The sequence below is a fragment of the Chenopodium quinoa genome, unplaced genomic scaffold, assembly GCF_001683475.1.
Source record: "Chenopodium quinoa cultivar QQ74 unplaced genomic scaffold, ASM168347v1, whole genome shotgun sequence".
NCBI classification, from domain to species: Eukaryota; Viridiplantae; Streptophyta; class Magnoliopsida; order Caryophyllales; family Amaranthaceae; genus Chenopodium; species Chenopodium quinoa.
This window is the reverse complement of record NW_018743444.1, coordinates 1,529,848-1,548,534: the sequence shown is the minus strand read 5'-3', so window position 1 is coordinate 1,548,534 and position 18,687 is coordinate 1,529,848. Positions and strand designations below refer to the sequence as shown.

The window sequence follows — 18,687 nt, the reverse complement described above, 5'->3', positions numbered from 1 at the left end:
CCTACCACCAAAGTGTCTCTAATGAGGGTCATTTATGGCGCTCAAAAGAATAAGATTTAGGTCCTTTTTCTATATTTTCATATAATTTTCTTAGTTTTCCATTTTAATAACTCATTTTGGGTTTTGATTAATTTTTATTAGTTTTTCATGATTTTAGTCCTTAATTCATGGTTTTAGTTTTATTTCTTTTTATTTTTACTTTATTTATTTTATTTTATTTGTCTCCTTTTTCAGTTGTTCGTGTAGGTGATTGCTAGGGACAAAATTCGATTCAATTCAAGCTTGATGTCCAAACCACTCCTTTAATTGCAATCACCAACAACAACAACAGCTACTACTTAGCAAACTACGCCATCACATCACCAATTCAACGCAGCAGCATAGGTAGGCGCGGGCGCGGGCTCGATTGCACCAAAACATCCAAAACAGGCAGTAAGTCACCGCGGTCTGGCCGCGGGCGCGGCCCCAGCACCGCGGGCGCGACCCTTTCGTGCCCTGTTCCCGCCAGCAGCTCCTCTGTTCCACCGTTTCCCCTGCTCCTGCATTTAACTCACTTCGCACCTCCTTTCTACCACCAATTCAATCAACCAAACCAGCCACCAATTTCCTCCAATAACAACCGCACAAATCGCGCCACCTTCTATCTCCGCAAACCGCAACAAATTGCACCTCCTTCACCACTGCAACTAGCAGCCCCTGCCCTAGCCGCAACAAGCCAGCCACCACCGCACTCAAAGCCTCCAATCGCACCTCACACAATCACACAAACAAGGCTCAAATCGAACCAAAATCAACGGTGGTGATTATGATGATCGTTGGTGATGTTTTGATGAAATGCGAATCATGGGATAATTTCCCAATTATAGCTGTCGTTTTGGAAGTCCACTGACTTCTTGATTTCGGTTTTTTTAACGATTCTTTAAATTTTCTTTTTATTTTTCCCTTTTATTTTCTATATTTCTTTTTACTTTCTTTTTCTTTTATTATTTATTTTATTTTCATTTCTTTTCTTTTGTTTTATTTTCTCTTTTATTTTCTTTTAACCTTGGAATTATATATACCCATTTTTGGGTTAGAGAGAAAAGGAGAGTAGAATTAGAATTAGAGAATTAGAATTAGAGAATTAGAATTAGAATTAGACCACATATTTCTTAGCTTAGTGGAGAGCTTCTCTCTCTAGATTTAGGATTAGTTTTAGGAGTAGATTTTAGAGAGAGAAAGTGAGGAATTTTAATGGTTATTTGAGAGGTTGAAGATTTAAGATGACAATTGTATTGAAGATCTCCATTATCAATCAATGAAGCTTTCTCACTCTCTCTCCTCTTTATTGCTTTATTCAATTTCATGTTTGTTTGAATTGATTTTGATGTTTGATGCTTGATTAATGTAGTTGTTCTCCATAATTTGTGAATTCTTGGTTTCTTTAGTTGATTGTTGATAGATGATGATATTTGAGTAGTTGTTGGCTAGGAATTGGGTGAAACTTGTATGATTGATTAATTGTGATTAATTTGGGAATTGTGTTGATTAATTGTTGAGATTAAAGTTATTAATGAAGGTTTGCATGTGTGTAATTCGATTAGGCCTTGAGAATTATGCTAGATTGCATTGTAATTGCTAATGACACGAACAATTGATTTAGGAATTGCAATTATCGATTGGTTTTGATTGTGATTCTCTTAGTTTGTTATTCATAGTGAACCCTAGCTTAACAATTAGGAGATAGCTCTTTAATTCTAATTGATTGCTCTTATTAGTCTTCACAACCTTTGATTGACTTGAACTTTCCAAGTTGTTGCAATTCACATGATTACTTGTTGATCCCCGTTCCTAGTGTTTTATTTCCTTGGTTACTTGTTTTGTTAGTTGTTAGTATTCTCTCTTACCTTCGTCTTCGACCTAGCTTAGGCGCATAATTGAAAGTGCTTGAACATTACGTTCCTTTGGGTTCAACCCTTGACTTGTCTCTATACTCGTATTAGGGTTTGTTAAGTGTTTATAAATTTAGTTTGACCGAGGGAAGATTAGATAACACCTAGTTTTCCCTTCATCAGTCTCCAATAATAGTGCCGTCATCCAAATACCACGCCTGAAGACATACTGATGAATGTCATTTATGGCACTCATTTGGCCTCTTTTAGGATGATTTTCATACTATTTTATAGCCCTTTTCCTGAGCTTTTCCTTAGTTTTGTTCTTTATTTCGTTAGTTTGTGCTTTCCATAGTTTCCTTGTTTTGTGCATTTCTTTGTTTATTTGTTCTTTTTCCCTTTTATTTGTTTGTTTTCGTTTGTTTTTAGGTTATGATCGTGTTTCCAAGGATTCTCAAGCCTTTCTCTCATATTTCTCATCAATTTGGATGCCTCATGTTCGCCTTTCGGAGCTTCAAGTTTGAAGGAACGCAAAGGGCGAGTCAAGAGATCGGTGCACGTATGCGGTGGGGGCGTCATCTTTGCCATGAACCCACCAAAATGGCCCTTTTAAGACCGCCTTCCTTGGTGTTCATCATCATCATAAAGACGAGCCCACGAGGATGAGCTTGGACGAAGAAAGAGAGGAAGTGCCCTGCTTTCAGGGGCGGCCGCGCACCAGGGTGGTGCGGGCACACCTCTTCTTGCCCCTGTTCCGTACCCTTTTTCCCGCGGCCGCGCCTCTTCCTTGATGCGACCGCACCTTCCGGGGTTTCTTTTGGGACGATCTAACTACTTCTTCTTTTGTATCTTTCTTATTTATAGTCTTTCCTTCTATTTTTAGAGGGAGAAGAATTATAATAGCATTAGAATTAGTTTAGGTTGGATTTTTAGAGAGAGAAACTCTAGGTTTTTAGAGAGAGAATTTCATAGTGGATTGTTGATGATTGAAGCTTTCTCCATTTCCTTTGATCTTTGATCAAGTTTGTAAGATTTCCTTTTCTTTAATGCAATTTTTAGTTTGATCTTTAGTTTGATTTCAATTGTTTGTTGAATGTTCAAGTTTGATTGAAGTTTGATTGATTTGTGTTTGATTTTAGCTTGTTTGATTTGATCATGATGAATTTGTTGCTTATTGTTGTTTTGATCTTGATTTCAATGGCTAGTGAGTAGATAGCTTGCTAGGGTAATGGTGAAGCATGTATGAGTAATGGATTAAAGCTAAGCGGGGAAAATTGATGGAGTTGACTATGTGATTAAATTGGTTGATGATCATGTGCATGTGCATGTGTGTGAATAATTAAAGAGTAGCTAACTTTGATTGTTGCACTAGATTGCATTGTAAGTTCGCATTGATACGGACCATTGATTTGTGGCTTGCATTTACACGATTGAGGTGTCTTGTGATGTTTCCTAGCTAGAGTTTATCGTAGTTGACGCTAGTTAAACCTCTAGGAGAATAGCTTGATATGCTCTTTTGGTTGCATGATTGATTTTCCCTCACATTGCTTGACTTAGTCAATTTGACCTCCCAATTAGTTGAATCTGTTATGATTACATGTGGATCCTAGCCCTAGTGTTTATTACATTTGATTTCTTCTTGTTTATTAGTCGTCTTTGTCCTAGCATAACATTCACACCCAATCATTACATTTCAGAATATCTTGACCATAGACAATAGATAATCGCCCACCATTCCTTTGGGTTCGACCCTCAACTTACCATTATACTTGTGTAGGGGTGTGTTGAGTGTTTACAAATTTTGTTTGGCCTCGGGTAGGGGTTAGTTTCAACGACCTAGTCTCGACCCGCGTCAAAATGGTGCCGTTGCCGGGGAATGGTGTCGTGATTGTATATTGTTGTTGAGTCTATTCCACTTAATTCAAAAACACAAAAAGATTTTCCTTTAGGCTACACTTGTAGCCGTGCTACTAATAATTTCGTTTGAGATTGTGTGCAAGTGAACATGGGAGAAGCTCATAGAGTGACGTTGAAGGAGTTGGGCACGCCGGGCGCTTACAAGTATGAGAGCGAGATTGCTCCATTATTGATCCCGGATGGTGATTTTGAAATCAAACCGGCTATGATCACCTTGATTGAGAGGAAACAATATGGTGGTACAACAAGTGAAAATCCTCTCAACCATCTCAAGGATTTTGAGAAGTATTGCAATACAATTATGGTAGGCGGAGTCGCTCAAGAGTATACAAGGCTCAAGTTGTTTCCCTTCTCTCTCATTGGAAGAGCTTTAGAGTGGTTGGATAAGGGGGTCAAACCAAGGTCCCTAAGGACATGGGATGAAATTACCAAGGCTTTCTTGTCTCGCTTCTACCCACAAAAGAAGACGACGGAGGCTAGAGCCTTAATCCAAAGTTTCAAGCAATTGCATAGAGAGAATCTCTATGAAGCATGGGAGAGGTACAAGGATTACCAAAGGAAATGCCCTCACCACGGAATTCCAACCTATCAAGTCATACAAATTTTCTATGGTGGTTTGAGCTTTCAAGGTAGATCGAGCCTTGATGCCGTAGCTGGAGGGCCGCTTATGAACAAAACGGAAGAAGAGGTTGTGGATGTAATAGATGATGTGGTAAGGAATTACATGGATTGGCATGATTTAGAGAGGGAATCGACAAGCACAAGTGGCTCAATCGATCAATCTAATGTCGTCAACAATTTGTCCACATTAGTCTCGGAGTTAGGAAAGGAGGTGATTTCTCTCAAGACCAAACTCGAGAGTCCTTCACAAACTTCTAGTCTTCCCTCCCAATTTAAGGGGAGAGGTTCATCTTCCTATTCCAACACCCTTTTTGCTTCTTGTTGCATGATAAGAGAATGCTTGGTTTGTGATTTATGTGGAAAGAATGATCATAATGTTTCTAATTTCCCCAATGTTCCTTGTGATAGATATGATGGATATGAGAATGTGCATGTGAATTGTGTTGATAATAATGATTTTGGACCTAGATTTAATGCTCGAAAGAATGTTGGGAATAGGAATTATCACAATCATGGGAGCTATGATAATTATAACCAAAATAGTGGTTATGGTAACCATGTGACCCAAGAATTTTGTGGTAACCATAATAACTTTTGTTGTAATGATCAAAGCCATGGCCAAGAATATGGGGATCATAACCAAGGTTATGGTAACCATAATCAAAATTCTGGCCAAAATCATGGTAGGGGTAATTGGAGTAATCAAAGTAGGGGAGATTTTCAAAATGATGTTCAAAGAGATACCCCACCCCAAATTACTCCAAAGACTCAAAGCCAAGGTGATGATTTCTATGCTCAACAATCCCAATTGAATAGGCTAGAGAATTTCATGATGACTCAATCCGAGAAGTTGAATGAATTCACATTGTCTTGTAACAAAATGTTTGAGGTCCTATTTATTCATGGAAAGATGGTTGAGAACCAAATCAATGAACTAGCCATCCCTTTGAGAGATTGTGCTAGTCCTTTTTCTTTACCCTCACAAGAAGTTGACTCTAGGGAACCAATGTGTGCTATGACCACTAGGAGTGGTGAGGTCCTTAAAGAGAGTGTTCCTAGGAAGAGTAAGGAGAGTGAAAAGGAGAGTGATTCGAGTGAAGGGAATAAGCATGAAGAGCCTAGCAAGATGAGTGAGGATTCCAATGATAAGCCTAAGGAGAAAGAGCAGAAGCAAGATGAGGTTTACAAACCTAGACTTCCTTACCCCCAAAAGCACAATAGGTATAAATTGGATGAGCAATTTGGGAAATTCATCGAGATGCTTAAGCAACTTCATCTTACTCTTCCTTTCACCGATGTGGTAGAACAAATGCCAAACTATGCTAAGTTTCTTAAGGAAATTTTGAGTGGTAAGAGAGATTGCAATATGGTGGAACCGATGAATTTGGGGGAGTGTTGTAGTGCCTTTATTCATAATGAATTACCCCAAAAGTTGAAAGATCCCGGAAATTTCTCCGTACCTTGCAAAATCAAAGGAAAATTGTTCCAAAATGCTCTTTGTGATCTTGGTGCTAGTGTTAGCATCATGCCTTATTCCGTTTTTAAGAAACTTAAGCTAGGTGAGCTCCTTCCATCCAACATGACCCTTCAATTGGCCGATCGGTCTATCAAGTTTCCAAATGGGAGAGTTGAGGATGTTCCTCTCAAGATAGGAGAGTTCACCATTCCCGTTGATTTCATTGTGCTTGAGATTGCGGAAGATGACCATATCCCTATCATTTTAGGAAAACCTTTCTTAGCCACTTCAGGAGCCTTAATAGATGTGAAAGGACGTCGTATTACCTTGAGAATCGGTAAGAATGAGGAAAGTTTTGAGCTAAAACCAATGCATGAGTCTTTGTCTCTTGTGAAAGGGATTATGTGTGTTAATTCCCCTCACCCTATTGATAATGTAAGCATGATTAATTCCTCAACTAAAAATGTTCTTGAGAATCGTGATGATGTGCTTTTGAGTTGTGATTGCAAGAAGGTTAGTGAAGAGAAAACGAAGCTTCCCAAGCTTATAGACGAGGAGGAAATAGACATTCCTCATTGGTTTGAGCTCTACCCTCAAGAGGAGGACGATGACCCCAAGAGTGTGGATGGTGTGAAACCATTTACAATGAAGAACAAGGCAAAGAAAAGAGCAAGAGCTTCTAGGAAAAATAGAAAGAGAATGAGATTATGGAAAGAGAAGCTTGCTTTTGAGGAGTTATTGAATGATGTCTCATCAAGCAATAACGAGAAGTTGCTAGAAGTTGAGGAGAAATTTGCTCTTTCCGCCACTTTGAAGAAGGTGGTTTTCTTTTACCCTCCATGATTTGGAGGAAGGGTCGAGCTTAGGATCATAAGCAAGCGCTTCCCAGGAGGCAACCCGGAGATCTCTAACTTTTCTTTTTTGATTTTGAATTTTCTTATTTTCCCTTATTTTACTTTCTATTCTTTCACTTTTCTACTTGTTTGGATTTGTAGGTTGGAATCTTGGGATTGGACTTCATCAGGAGAGCATGAGGAATGAGAAGGTATTTTGTAGTTTTTGATGTGATTACACTCGATATCATCGAAATTTGAGGTAATAGGGTAAGAATTTTAGTGAGGTAAGATAGGGAATTTTGTGCTTTAAAAGTTGAAGGAAGTTTGTTTTTGGTGGGTTCATGTGGTGCTACCATTATTTTGGGATTTTGAACCCACTAAAATGGGATTTTGCTACTGCCTATGTTGGTGTTTATCATCATCATTATTTGTGTACCTACCAATGGCCGCACCCACTGCCATGCCCCCTTATCTTCTCCTTCCTTATTTCTTCTTTCATTTCCCCTTATTTCCTCCTTCTACCTTCGACCCCCATCACCCTCATTCCCTCAAAACCGCACCAACCTTCTTCCATAAGTCATCAAATTTCATTTATCCAAAATCCTTGAATCCAAATCTTGTAGTTTAGTACCTTTTAGTTAGTTAGTTGTTTAGTTGTTTACTTAGTTTTTCTTTACTTTCCGTTTTGGTTTTTGTTAGCCTAATTTTGCTTAGTTGTTTAAAGTTTTTTGTTAGCTTAGTTTAGTTTTACTTTTTTGTATCTTTTTCTTTTGTTTTGAAGTTACTAACCTTTTTCTTTGTTTATAGCTTCTTTTACTTTTCTTGTTCTCACATGGCTTTTTGATGATGCTTACGATTTTGGAGCGCAACAATGGTGGTTCTTTTTTTCACCTTTATTTATTATGCTAAGCATGGATAGCCCGGTGAGACCTTTATAATTTTTCTCTTTATTTTCTTTGGATGCATAGATTAGGTTTAGTTTAGGGGAAGTTGAACGGTTCGAGGATGATTGCTTGTTAACACGTAACGTGTTTGGGATCGTTGACGATGTTGTCATTCGATCACTTGTATGTCGATTGGGATATATGTGTTTAACTCGCTTTCTAGTTCCTTTCTCAATTTTTCCTTTTCTTCCATTGTCTATGGCTTTCCTTTTATTTTCTTTTCCTTTTATTTTTCTTTTCTTTTATTTTTCCTTTGTTCTTGTTTTGGGTTGTGGTATGCTTATGAGGCTTGTTTTTCACCCATTTTTGTTTTCCTTATGAATTGGACTTTGTACATTAGACTTTGTCTTTTGCATGAATTTCTTCCTAGGTAGTAAATGTATGCACGGTTTGAGACTATGCTTGGTTGACTCTAGGATAGGTGTATGATAGGGTAGTTGGTTTGAACTAGGTGGATCATGAAGCCGGATTCTACTTGTTTGTAGCATGTTGGTAGTTGCTCCCTATAGTCGATTTGATACCTCTAGTGAGTTTTTGCTACATCCATGTGAGGTTCATCGTTTTTCAAGCCTTCAACCTATTTTGTATGAGCGGCGTGGATCCTTGACTATTGCAAACCTAATCTATAAAGCTTGATTTATGATTCTTAAACCCGAGACCGAGCTATCTAGGGAGGAAAAAGGCACCTTTTTCGAGGTGGTATTTTTCATTTTTAGGATAGTTTGTTTAATATTTGTTTTTGGGTTTACATTTGCCTTCTTGCAACCATTTGAGCCTAATTCCTTCTTTTCAAGCCACATCTTTAGATTTTTGGCCTTTTGTTTCATTTTCTTTCTCTTCTTGTTTTTGTGAAGCAATTGATCATTCTTGATGGAGTTTGTGGTGATAAAGTTGGGATATGTGGTTCCCTTGATGCAAGCTTGTGATTTCATCTTCTTTGTGAATAATGGCAAATGAGTACGAGTAAAAGCCGTCCTACATTAAAAGAGGCATGGACAAATAAGTGCAATATATAAAAAAAGCCGTCCGAATTTGAAAAAAAGCATGGACAAAGCAAAGCATAAAAAAACAAAAAAATTGAAAAAGTGAAAAATTCAAAAATATTTTGATGTATTCTTTTCTCCTTCTAAGCATTGAGGACAATGCTTCATTTAAGCTTGGGGGAGAAGCGTTTACGCTTTTTGTACTTATATTTGTGATTTATAACTTTGAATAAGCTTGGGGGTGTACATATTTTTGTTTGGATTGGTGATTATTTGATTGTGATTCTAAGAAAGGGCCCGTTCTTTGCTTCACTATTAGGAAAACCACCAAATTTCAAATTTTAGCCTACCTTCACCCTTTATGCCCTTATGTTACAACCTTTGGGAAAGCCCTTTCGACCTAGAAGTTGAGTCACAATTCGGGGGAGGGAATCATGGGTCATTGCCTAAGTAAAGGGGATGCATAGTCAAGATTGTCGAAAAGCCTAAATAAATCTCTTTTTTCGGTTCCTTCGAGGAATCATTGGGATGCTCGCTAAGGGGAGATTTGAGACTAGTGGGGAGAACGCGGTAAGATCGATTGGGATGAACGTGGATTGTGATGTCTAGTTCCTATGCTTAGCATACCTTATGTTTCAATCAACCTTGGATATCTTGGAACGTGCATACCTTGACTACTTGAGAAAGATTTCATTCATTTGCATTGTAGTCTCTTTGTAAGTCCATTTCGCAAAGGTTTTGTTTTCCCTTTTCCCTTTTCTTTTCTTGTTATGGTTTTGCCTCTTTGATGTTGGGGGATAGTTATGGGAAAACTCTTAGGACACCCTTACGAGACCTCACTCGTCCTCATAGGCGACTTTGGGGTTTAAAGGGCTTGTTCTAGCTATAAGCAACCATGATTCCTACGACAGTGAGTCTTAGTGTACATTCTTATCTTGAGTCTTTCTTTTTCTTTTTGAATAAGTTTTTCATCCTTATTCTTTCTTGCTTTGTTTTTCTCGAGGACGCAAAAGTTTAGCTTAGGGGAATTTGATGAGTGTCATTTATGACACTCATTTGGCCTCTTTTAGGATGATTTTCATACTATTTTATAGCCCTTTTCCTTAGCTTTTCCTTAGTTTTGTTCTTTATTTCACTAGTTTGTGCTTTCCATAATTAGTTTCCTTGTTTTGTGCATTTCTTTGTTTATTTGTTCTTTTTCCCTTTTATTTGTTTGTTTTCGTTTGTTTTTAGGTTATGATCGTGTTTCCAAGGATTCTCGAGCCTTCCTCTCATATTTCTCATTAATTTGGATGCCTCATGTTTGCCTTTCGGAGCTTCAAGTTTGAAGGAACGCAAAGGGCGAATCAAGAGATCGGTGCACGTATGCGGTGTGGGCGTCATTGATGAGTGTCATTTATGGCACTCATAGGGTAGTCTTTTAGGATGATTTCATCTTCTTTTTTATGCTTTCTTATCTTATTTTTTGTCCTTTTTCCTTTAATCCCTTTTTTCTTTTTTCCTTGTGTTTTTCGTGTTTCCCTTTTATTTGGTTCTTTTTCCCTTTTATTCCTTTTCGTTGTTTTTTTTTGTAGGTACATAAGATTTGTCTCTAAAAGGGAATCAAGATGGGCTATATTGACTAAGCAAGGAGGAAATAATCGGCTCGGAGAGGGCTCAAAGAGGGCATGGAGAGGGCATCAAGCCCTGCCAGTCTGCCGCGGGCGCGGGTATGAAGGCCGCGGGCGCGGGCTCATATGCACAAAAGTGGTAGATTTCGACTAGGAACTCTCCGCGGTCTGGCTGCGGCCGCGGGTAGATTGGAGAGCCCGCTCGTACCAGAGAGACCGCGACCCTCTGATCACCCTTTGGGAGCAGAGGATTCGCCGCGCTTTTGCCGCGGGCGCGGGTGTTGCCTTGAAAGCCCGCGGAGTTTTTAATGGGTTTCGTACCCATTTATCCGCGGGCGCGGGGTTTATTGGTGAGGGCGCGGGAATCCCGTTTTTCTTCTTTGCTTATAAATACACTTGTAATTCCTTTTTGAAGGTAACTTTTAGATAATTTTCATTAGCTTAATTTTAGAGAGAGAAGTTAGAGAGAAGTTATTGGTATTGAATTTGTATTTCAACATTGGATCAATTGTGCTTGGATTTCTTCATTTTCAATCATTAATGTTAGTAAGATTTTCTTCTTCTAGTTCATCTCTTACTTGATTGATTGAGTTTCATCTTTGATTGTTTGTATTGCTTGGATTTGATTTGGATATTGTAGTTGATATTGCTTTCTCTTGATATTGATTTAGAATGATGATCAATGCTAATTTTAGTGATTTGTTCTTGAGTTACACCATGATTAGTGAGTAGATTAGTTGCTAGGGAGAAGGGGAAGCATGCTTGATTGATAATTTGTGCTAGTTGATGATCTTTGATTGATTGAATTGTTGCAATTAAATTGGTTGACATAGTTTTGCATGTGATTAATTAGATTAGGAATGATCAACCTATAAGATTAATCTAGATTGCATTGCATTTCTTAATGACATGACCCATCAATTTGAGGATTGCTTTAATTGATTGAGTTTGATTGTGAATTTCCTTGATTAGCCATTCATAGTGACCCCTAGTTTGGCCTCTAGGAGATAGCTCTTGAATTCTCTTGATTGTTACTATTGTTTGTCCTTTGCAATGCTTGAATCAAACGATGAAATTGTCGATTAGCACGATTATTGAATTAGCATGTGGAACCAATATCCCTAGCATTTAGCTTTTTGAATTACTTGATTAGTCTAATTTTGCTATCATAACACCAACCATTTTCTCACTTCAATCTCCGAAATAGCTTGATTTAGGCTAAAGATAACACCAACTAACTCCTTTGGGTTCGACCCTATACTTACCTATACTTGTTTTAGGTTGGTTTAGGATTTTATAAATAGTGTTTGATTTTGGGATAGGCAATTAACGACTAGTTTATTCCTCTATCAAAATGGCGCCGTTGCCGGGGAGTGAAATTGGTGCTTAGCTTTAGTTGTTGAGTCTATTTCATTTTAATTGAAAAAAAATACAAAAAGATTTTGTTTCTTAAGGCTACATTTGTAGCCGTGCTACTAATATTTTCATTGAAGTCTTGCATGCATAGAGCTCGTGATCGATCCATTGTGCCTTTTGACCCGGAAATCGAAAGGACTCTTTCATGGAGAAGAATTGCTAGTAAATCCTTTGAATTTAGTTCTTCAAGCGAAGAAGGATTTGAAGAGGAACTAGGCATGGGAGATCAACCAAGAGTTGCTTTGAAAGAATTGGGAATTCCCGGTGCGTACAAGTTTGAGAGTGGAATTGCTCCACCTACAACACCGGCGAATGACTTCGAAATTAGGCCGGCTATGATCGCTTTGATCGAAAGGAGACAATATAGCGGAGCTAAGAATGAGAGTCCGTTGAACCATCTCAAGGAGTTCGAAAAGTATTGCAACACTATCAAAGTGAACGGAGTTTCTCAAGAATTCATCCGGGTAAAGTTGTTTCCATTTTCTCTCATAGGCCGAGCCTTGGAGTGGTTGGATAAGGAGGTAAAGCCAAATTCCCTTCGAACATGGGATGAAGTCACCAAGGAATTCTTGTCCCGATTCTACCCACAAAAGAAAACGGCGGAGGCTAGAGTTTTGATTCAAGGGTTCAAGCAAAGACCTAATGAAAGCCTCTACGAAGCATGGGAGAGGTATAAAGAGTATCAAAGGGAATGTCCCCACCACGGAATTCCAACTTATCAAGTCATTCAAATTTTCTATGGTGACCTAAGTCCTCAAGGAAAATCATGCCTTGATGGGGGTGCCGGAGGTCCCATAATGAATTGGATGGAAGAGGAAGTGGTGGACATTGTAGAGGACGTGGTTAAGTACTATAGAGATTGGCAAGATGGTGAGAGGGATTCAACTAGCAAGAGTGGCTCTTCGGTGTACTCTATAGACCATCTAAATGCGATCAATAACTTATCCTCACAAATGACAAACTTGGGGAAAGAAATGACCGCAATCAAGGCCAAGTTGAAGGGTTCCTTTTCTTCTCAAGCTTCGAATTCTCCCTCCCAATTTAAGGGGAGAGGTACCTTTTCTAACTCTCAAAACCCCCCCCCCCCTCTTCAAATAATATGCCTAGTGGTTGCTTGTTTTGTGATGCATGTGGATCTTATGATCATGACTCTTGTAATTGCCCTCATGCTTCTCCGGAATGTGGTGATGATTTTGATAATAGTGAGAGTGAGCATGTGAATTATGTGTCAAATAATAATGTGCAAAGGTTTGATAATGAAAGAGGTCAATGGAATAGGAATTACCAAAAACCAAGGTAATTTTGACAACTATAACCAAGGTGGTGGTTATAGGAACCAAGGGAACCAAAGTTCTCGTGGCAACTATAACAATCAAGGTTATAGTAGTCAAAATCAAAACCAAAATTATGGTAATCAAAACCAAAGTTATGGAAATCATAACCAAGGTAGTGGAAACCATAATCAAGGTTATGGTCAAAATCAAAATAGGGGTAATTGGAACAATCAAGGTAGGGGAAATTTTCAAAATAATTCTCAAAGAGGTCCCCCACCCGGATTTGTTCCAAAGACTCAAAGTGAAAATTCCTATTCACAATCTTATTCTTCTAGGACCAATTTGGAGGAAATAATTGAAAATAAAACCAAGTTGTTGAACACATATATGGCCGTTAGTGACAAGAAATTTAATGAAATGATGACCCACAACAAAATGCTCGAAAACCAAATTTCTCAACTTGCTAGTGCTTTGAAAGACCAAGCAAGCCCTTCTTCTTTACCTTCCCAAGGCCTAGATCCCAAGAAACCCGTGAATGCTATTGTTACAAGGAGTGGTAAGGTTCTTGAGGAGAGATTGTTTAGGAGGAATGATATAACAAGGAGGTCCCCAAAGAAGTTTTGGTTGAGAATGAGGGAAGTAGAGCATCTTTAGATGAGGTTGTGGTTGAGACACCAAGAGAGGTGAGAGTAGAGAAAGAGATTGTGAAACCAAAGCTCCCTTATCCCCAAAAATTCATGAGACACAAGTTGGATGAGCAATTTGGGAGATTTATTGATATGCTCAAACAACTTCACCTTTCTCTACCTTTCACCGATGTGATCAACCAAATGCCTAATTATGCCAAATTCCTCAAAGACATTTTGAGCGGAAAGAGGACTTGTGATGTTGTGGAGACAATCAATTTGACTGAAAATTGTAGTGCAATCATCATGAACAAAATGCCACTTAAGTTGAAAGACCCCGAAAACTTTTCCATCCCTTGTGTTATTAACAAGATGCAATTTGATAATGCCTTATGTAACTTAGGAGCTAGTGTAAGCTTAATGCCATATTCGGTTTATCAAAGACTTGATCTAGGGGAACTCTTACCTTCTAATATTACCTTGCAACTAGTCGATAGGTCAATCAAGTTTTCAAAAGGTAAAGTGGAAGATGTTCCATTGAGGGTTAATTGGGAAGTTTGTGTTCCCGGTGGATTTTGTTGTCTTAGAAATGGATGAAGATGCTACCATTCCAATTATTCTAGGTAGACCCTTTCTTGCTACCTCGGGTGCTATGATAGATGTAAAGTGTGCAAAGATTTCCCTTAAGGTAGGAGATGAGGTCATAGAATTGGATTTGAATGAAAGCATGAAATATCCAAGTTCTTCTCTTGAAAATTGCATGATGATTGACTCTCTTGATCATGTTGTGTCTTCCATGCATGAGCACTTGCTCACCTCTAACGATGCTCTTGAGAATGTTTTGTTGAACAAAGACAAGCTAGGTGTACCATGCAAGGAGGTAGCATTGTATGAGGAATTGCTTAATGGAAGCATGGAGGAAGTGGATGAACAATTGTGCTTGAAGATCTCAAGCCATGAAGCTTTGCAAGCGGCCGCAACAAAAGAAGGTAAAGGTGTGCCTATGGTAGAGCTCAAACTCTACCATCACACCTTAGGTATGAATTCTTAAGCCCAAATTCCACTTACCCCGTAATTGTTAGTGCATCCTTGAGCGAGAGCCAAGCTCAAGCGTTATGTTGTGTCTTGAGAAAGAACCAAGGCGCTTTGGGCTATACTATCGATGATCTTAAAGGTATAAGCCCCGCTTTGTGTACGCACCACATAACGCTTGAGGAAGGCACCCTTCCTTCTATTGAACGACAAAGAAAGCTACACCCTCAAATGGGAGAGGTGGTGAAAAAAGAGATCACCAAGCTCTTGGATGCGGGAATCATATTCCCCATCTCAAGCTCTAGGTGGGTTTCTCCCGTTCATGTCGTTCCTAAGAAGGGGGGTATGACCGTAGTCAAGAATGAGAGTGGTGAGCTCACTCCAACTAGGACGGTCACCGGTTGGAGGATGTGTATAGACTATAGACGTCTAAATACATCCACCAAAAAGGATCACTTTCCCCTTACATTCATTGATAAAATGTTAGAGAGACTAACAAGGCACAAGTTCTATTGCTTCCTTGATGGCTATTCGAGATTTTTCCAAATTCCAATCCACCTCGAAGATCAAGAGAAGACAACATTTACATGCCCCTATGGGACCTTTGCCTATAGGAGAATGCCCTTTGGCCTTTGTAATGCCCCCACAACTTTCCAAAGATGCATGATGAGCATTTTTGGAGACTTGTTGGAGGAAGAAATGGAGGTGTTAATGGATGATTTCTCCGTAGGTGGGGTTTCATTTGAAGAGTGCCTAGTTAATCTTGAGAAATGTTTGGCTCGGTGTGTAAAGGTTAATCTTGTCTTGAATTGGGAGAAATGCCATTTCATGGTGGAGGAAGGGATAGTGCTTGGGCATAAGATCTCTCATAAAGGAATAGAGGTGGATAAGGCAAAAATTAAGGTTATTGAGAAGCTTCCACCTCCGGTGAATGTCAAGGGAGTGAGATCATTTTTGGGTCATGCGGGTTTCTATAGAAGATTCATCAAGGATTTCTCACTCATTGCCAAGCCCCTTAATGATCTTCTTCAAAAAGACGTTGAGTTCATTTTTTATGATAAATGCTTGGAAGCATTTAATAGATTGAAGAAGGCCCTAATCTCTACCCCCATTGTTCAAGCCCCAAGATGGGATCTACCCTTTGAGTTGATGTGTGATGCTAGTGATTGGGCAATTGGAGGTGTTTTGGGACAACGTGTGGACAAGAAGCTTTATGTGATTTACTATATGTCCAAGACACTAAATGGGGTCCAACAGAATTACACAACAGAAAAAGAGTTCTTGGCCATTGTTCACTCTTTCGAGAAATTCCGGTGTTATTTATTGGGTTCCAAGAACATTGTCTTCACGGATCATGCGGCTCTCAAGTATCTCTTTGCCAAGAAAGAGTCCAAGCCAAGGTTGATTCGTTGGGTGCTTGAATTACAAACTTTTGAAATAGAGATTAGGGATAAGAAGGGTGCGGAAAATGTTGTGGCCGACCATCTTTCTCGCCTTGAGGCTGATCAAATTCATGATGATGGTCTACCAATTGAAGATAGAATGATTGATGATGTCTTGTATGCCATTAAGGTTAAGGATCTCCCATGGTATGCCGACTTGGTGAACTTTCTAGCATGTGGGGAGTTTCCACCTTCTTTCTCCAAGAACCAAAAGAAGAAGCTCAAGAGGGAGGCAAGACATTACTTGTGGGATGAACCAATCTTGTATAAACGCGGGGTGGATGGCTTGCTTCGGCGTTGTGTCCCAAATGAATAGGTGTCAAGTGTTCTAAGGATGTGTCATTCGGATCCAAGTGGCGGTCATATGGGCGTTTTAAAAACCGCCACTAAGGTTCTTCAATGTGGTTTGTGGTGGCCGCATCTCTTCAAAGATTCATGAGGCCTTGTAAAGTCATGCGACCGATGTCAAAGGGTTGGAAATATCTCCAAGAGGAATGAGATGCCTCAACAGCCCATTCTTGAGTTAGAGGTGTTAGATGTTTGGGGGATTGACTTCATGGGACCGTTCCCATCTTCATATGGTAATTAATTCATACTTATGGCTGTGGACTATGTTTCTAAATGGGTTGAGGCCATTGCCTCCCCTACTAATGACCACAAAGTACTGTTGAAGTTGTTCAACAAATCATCTTCCCAAGGTTTGGCGTACCTAAGGCTGTGATAAGCGATAACATATCTCATTTTGTTCACAACGCTTTCCAAAAGATGTTGAGGAAACATGGAGTGCATCAACGGTTCGGCCTTCCATATCATCTTCAATCGAGTGGCCAAGTCAAGGTCTCCAATCGTCAAATAAAGCTCATTCTTGAGAAGACGGTTGCAAGGAATATAAAGGATTGGTCGGATAAGTTAGATGATGCTCTTTGGGCTTATAGGACGGCTTTCAAGACGCCTATTAGTACCACTCCATATCGCCTTGTCTATGGCAAGTCTTGCCATCTCCCGGTGGAGCTTGAACACCGTGCTTTATGGGCAATCAAAAAGATAAACTTTGATTTAGAAAGTGCGGGGGAGAAAAGGTGGTTGGATCTTCATGAGCTAGAGGAGCTTAGACTTGATGTTTATGACTGTGCTAGAACCTACAAAGCTTGTTCCAAAGAAGCTCATGATAAGCTTATTGAGAAGAAGGAGTTTTGTGTGGGTGATAAAGTCCTCCTCTACCACTCGAGAATGAAGTTATTTCCCGGAAAGCTCATGTCAAAATGGAGTGGTCCTTTCTTGGTGAAAGATGTTTTTGATAATGGCACCGTGGAGATTTCTCCTTTGGATTCCTCATCTTCTTTCAAGGTTAACGGTCATCGGCTTAAGAAATATTTTGATGGAGTGTTTGTTGGTCTTATTCATAAAATGATTCTTTTCAAACCACCTTGAGTGGGGTGGTAAACGTCGAGCTAACGACTTTAAACAAAAGCGCTTACGGGAGGCAACCCGGATTCTCACCTTTACTCTCTTTTCCTTTCTTTCTTTTATTTTTGGTTTTTTGTTGATTTTTGCTCTTACCCTTCCTTTTGTTTTTGGCTTGTTTTGTAGGGTGGCTTTATTCATCATATATGGACTAAATGTGTTTGTTGAGGGTGATAAGAGGTTTTAGAGTGCAGGGGAGAGGGCGCCCCACGGGCTTGGAGAGGCCTCGGGTGCCCTTGCTTTTAATAGTGGAAATCGGATCAGTAGGTCTCCGCGGTTGCCCCGCGGGCTCTCCGTGGGCGCGGGTGCAATAGAGAGAGCGCGGGGTAAATTCAGAGAGGGCGCGGCTCATTTTCTCAAATTTGGATCAGGAACTCTCCGCGGTCTCTCCGCGGGCGCGACAGTATTGGAGCGAGCGCGAGAGAATTAGAGAGGGCGCGACCCTTTGTCAGGTATGAGTTCTTCGGATTTTCCAGAAACTCTCCGCGGTTTCCCCGCAGTCTCTCTGCGGGCGCGGAAGTTTTGGAGCGGGCACGGCTTTGTCGAGAGAGGGCGCGGGGATCTGGGTTTTAATTTGCCCGGTTCCTCTCTCTTTCTCTCTCCTCTCTTATTTTCCCTTTCACTCTTAATTTCCCCATTCTCTCTCTTCCACCTCTCAAACCCTAACCCCCAAATCATCTCTTTCACACAATTTTACTCAAATTCACCCTTGTTTTCTCTTAAATTTCCATCCAAACTTCATTCATACTCCATTTTCATCAAGTTTGCTCTTCTTTCTCGTGGTTTTCTTCGGGAATTTCGAGTCTACTCGGTTTTGTGCTTAATTTGAGTCTTCAATCTTGGTATACTTCACACCTTTGTTTTATTTTTGTCAATTTCAATTGATTTTTATGCATTGGTTGTGAGTGGCCTTGATTAAGCTTGAGTATGATGTTTTTGGTTGTTTGTATGGTAGTTTTGGAATTATTTTGGATGTTTTTGTGCTTCTTTTTTGTGATAGATTGTTAATATTGTTGGTTGTTGTTGATTTTTGGTTGTTTGTTGCTTGTAACAGGTACTTTGTAGGTTGTGGTGGTTTTGGGTGGTCTTGTGAACGGAGGTTTGTGGTGTTGAATTTGGGTGTTCTTTGTGATTCATTGTATTGGTTGAGCTTGAAACTATGGATTTGTTGAGGAGAGCTAAGAATAGCAAGAGA

The 18,687-nt window shown here is 39.6% G+C and overlaps 2 protein-coding genes across 2 annotated transcripts; both read left to right on the top strand.

Moving 5' to 3' along the window:
- The first annotated feature begins 13,665 nt into the window (after window positions 1-13,665).
- LOC110739168 lies at window positions 13,666-14,151 on the top strand. Its single transcript, XM_021919633.1, has one exon. It carries the CDS (start codon window positions 13,666-13,668, stop codon window positions 14,149-14,151), a length of 486 nt encoding a protein of 161 aa, XP_021775325.1.
- Window positions 14,152-16,527: 2,376 nt separating this feature from the next.
- Window positions 16,528-17,459, top strand: LOC110739167. Its single transcript, XM_021919632.1, has 2 exons — window positions 16,528-16,609; window positions 16,702-17,459. The coding sequence occupies exons 1-2, from the start codon at window positions 16,528-16,530 to the stop codon at window positions 17,457-17,459; spliced, it is 840 nt and encodes a 279-aa protein (XP_021775324.1).
- Window positions 17,460-18,687: the final 1,228 nt, after the last annotated feature.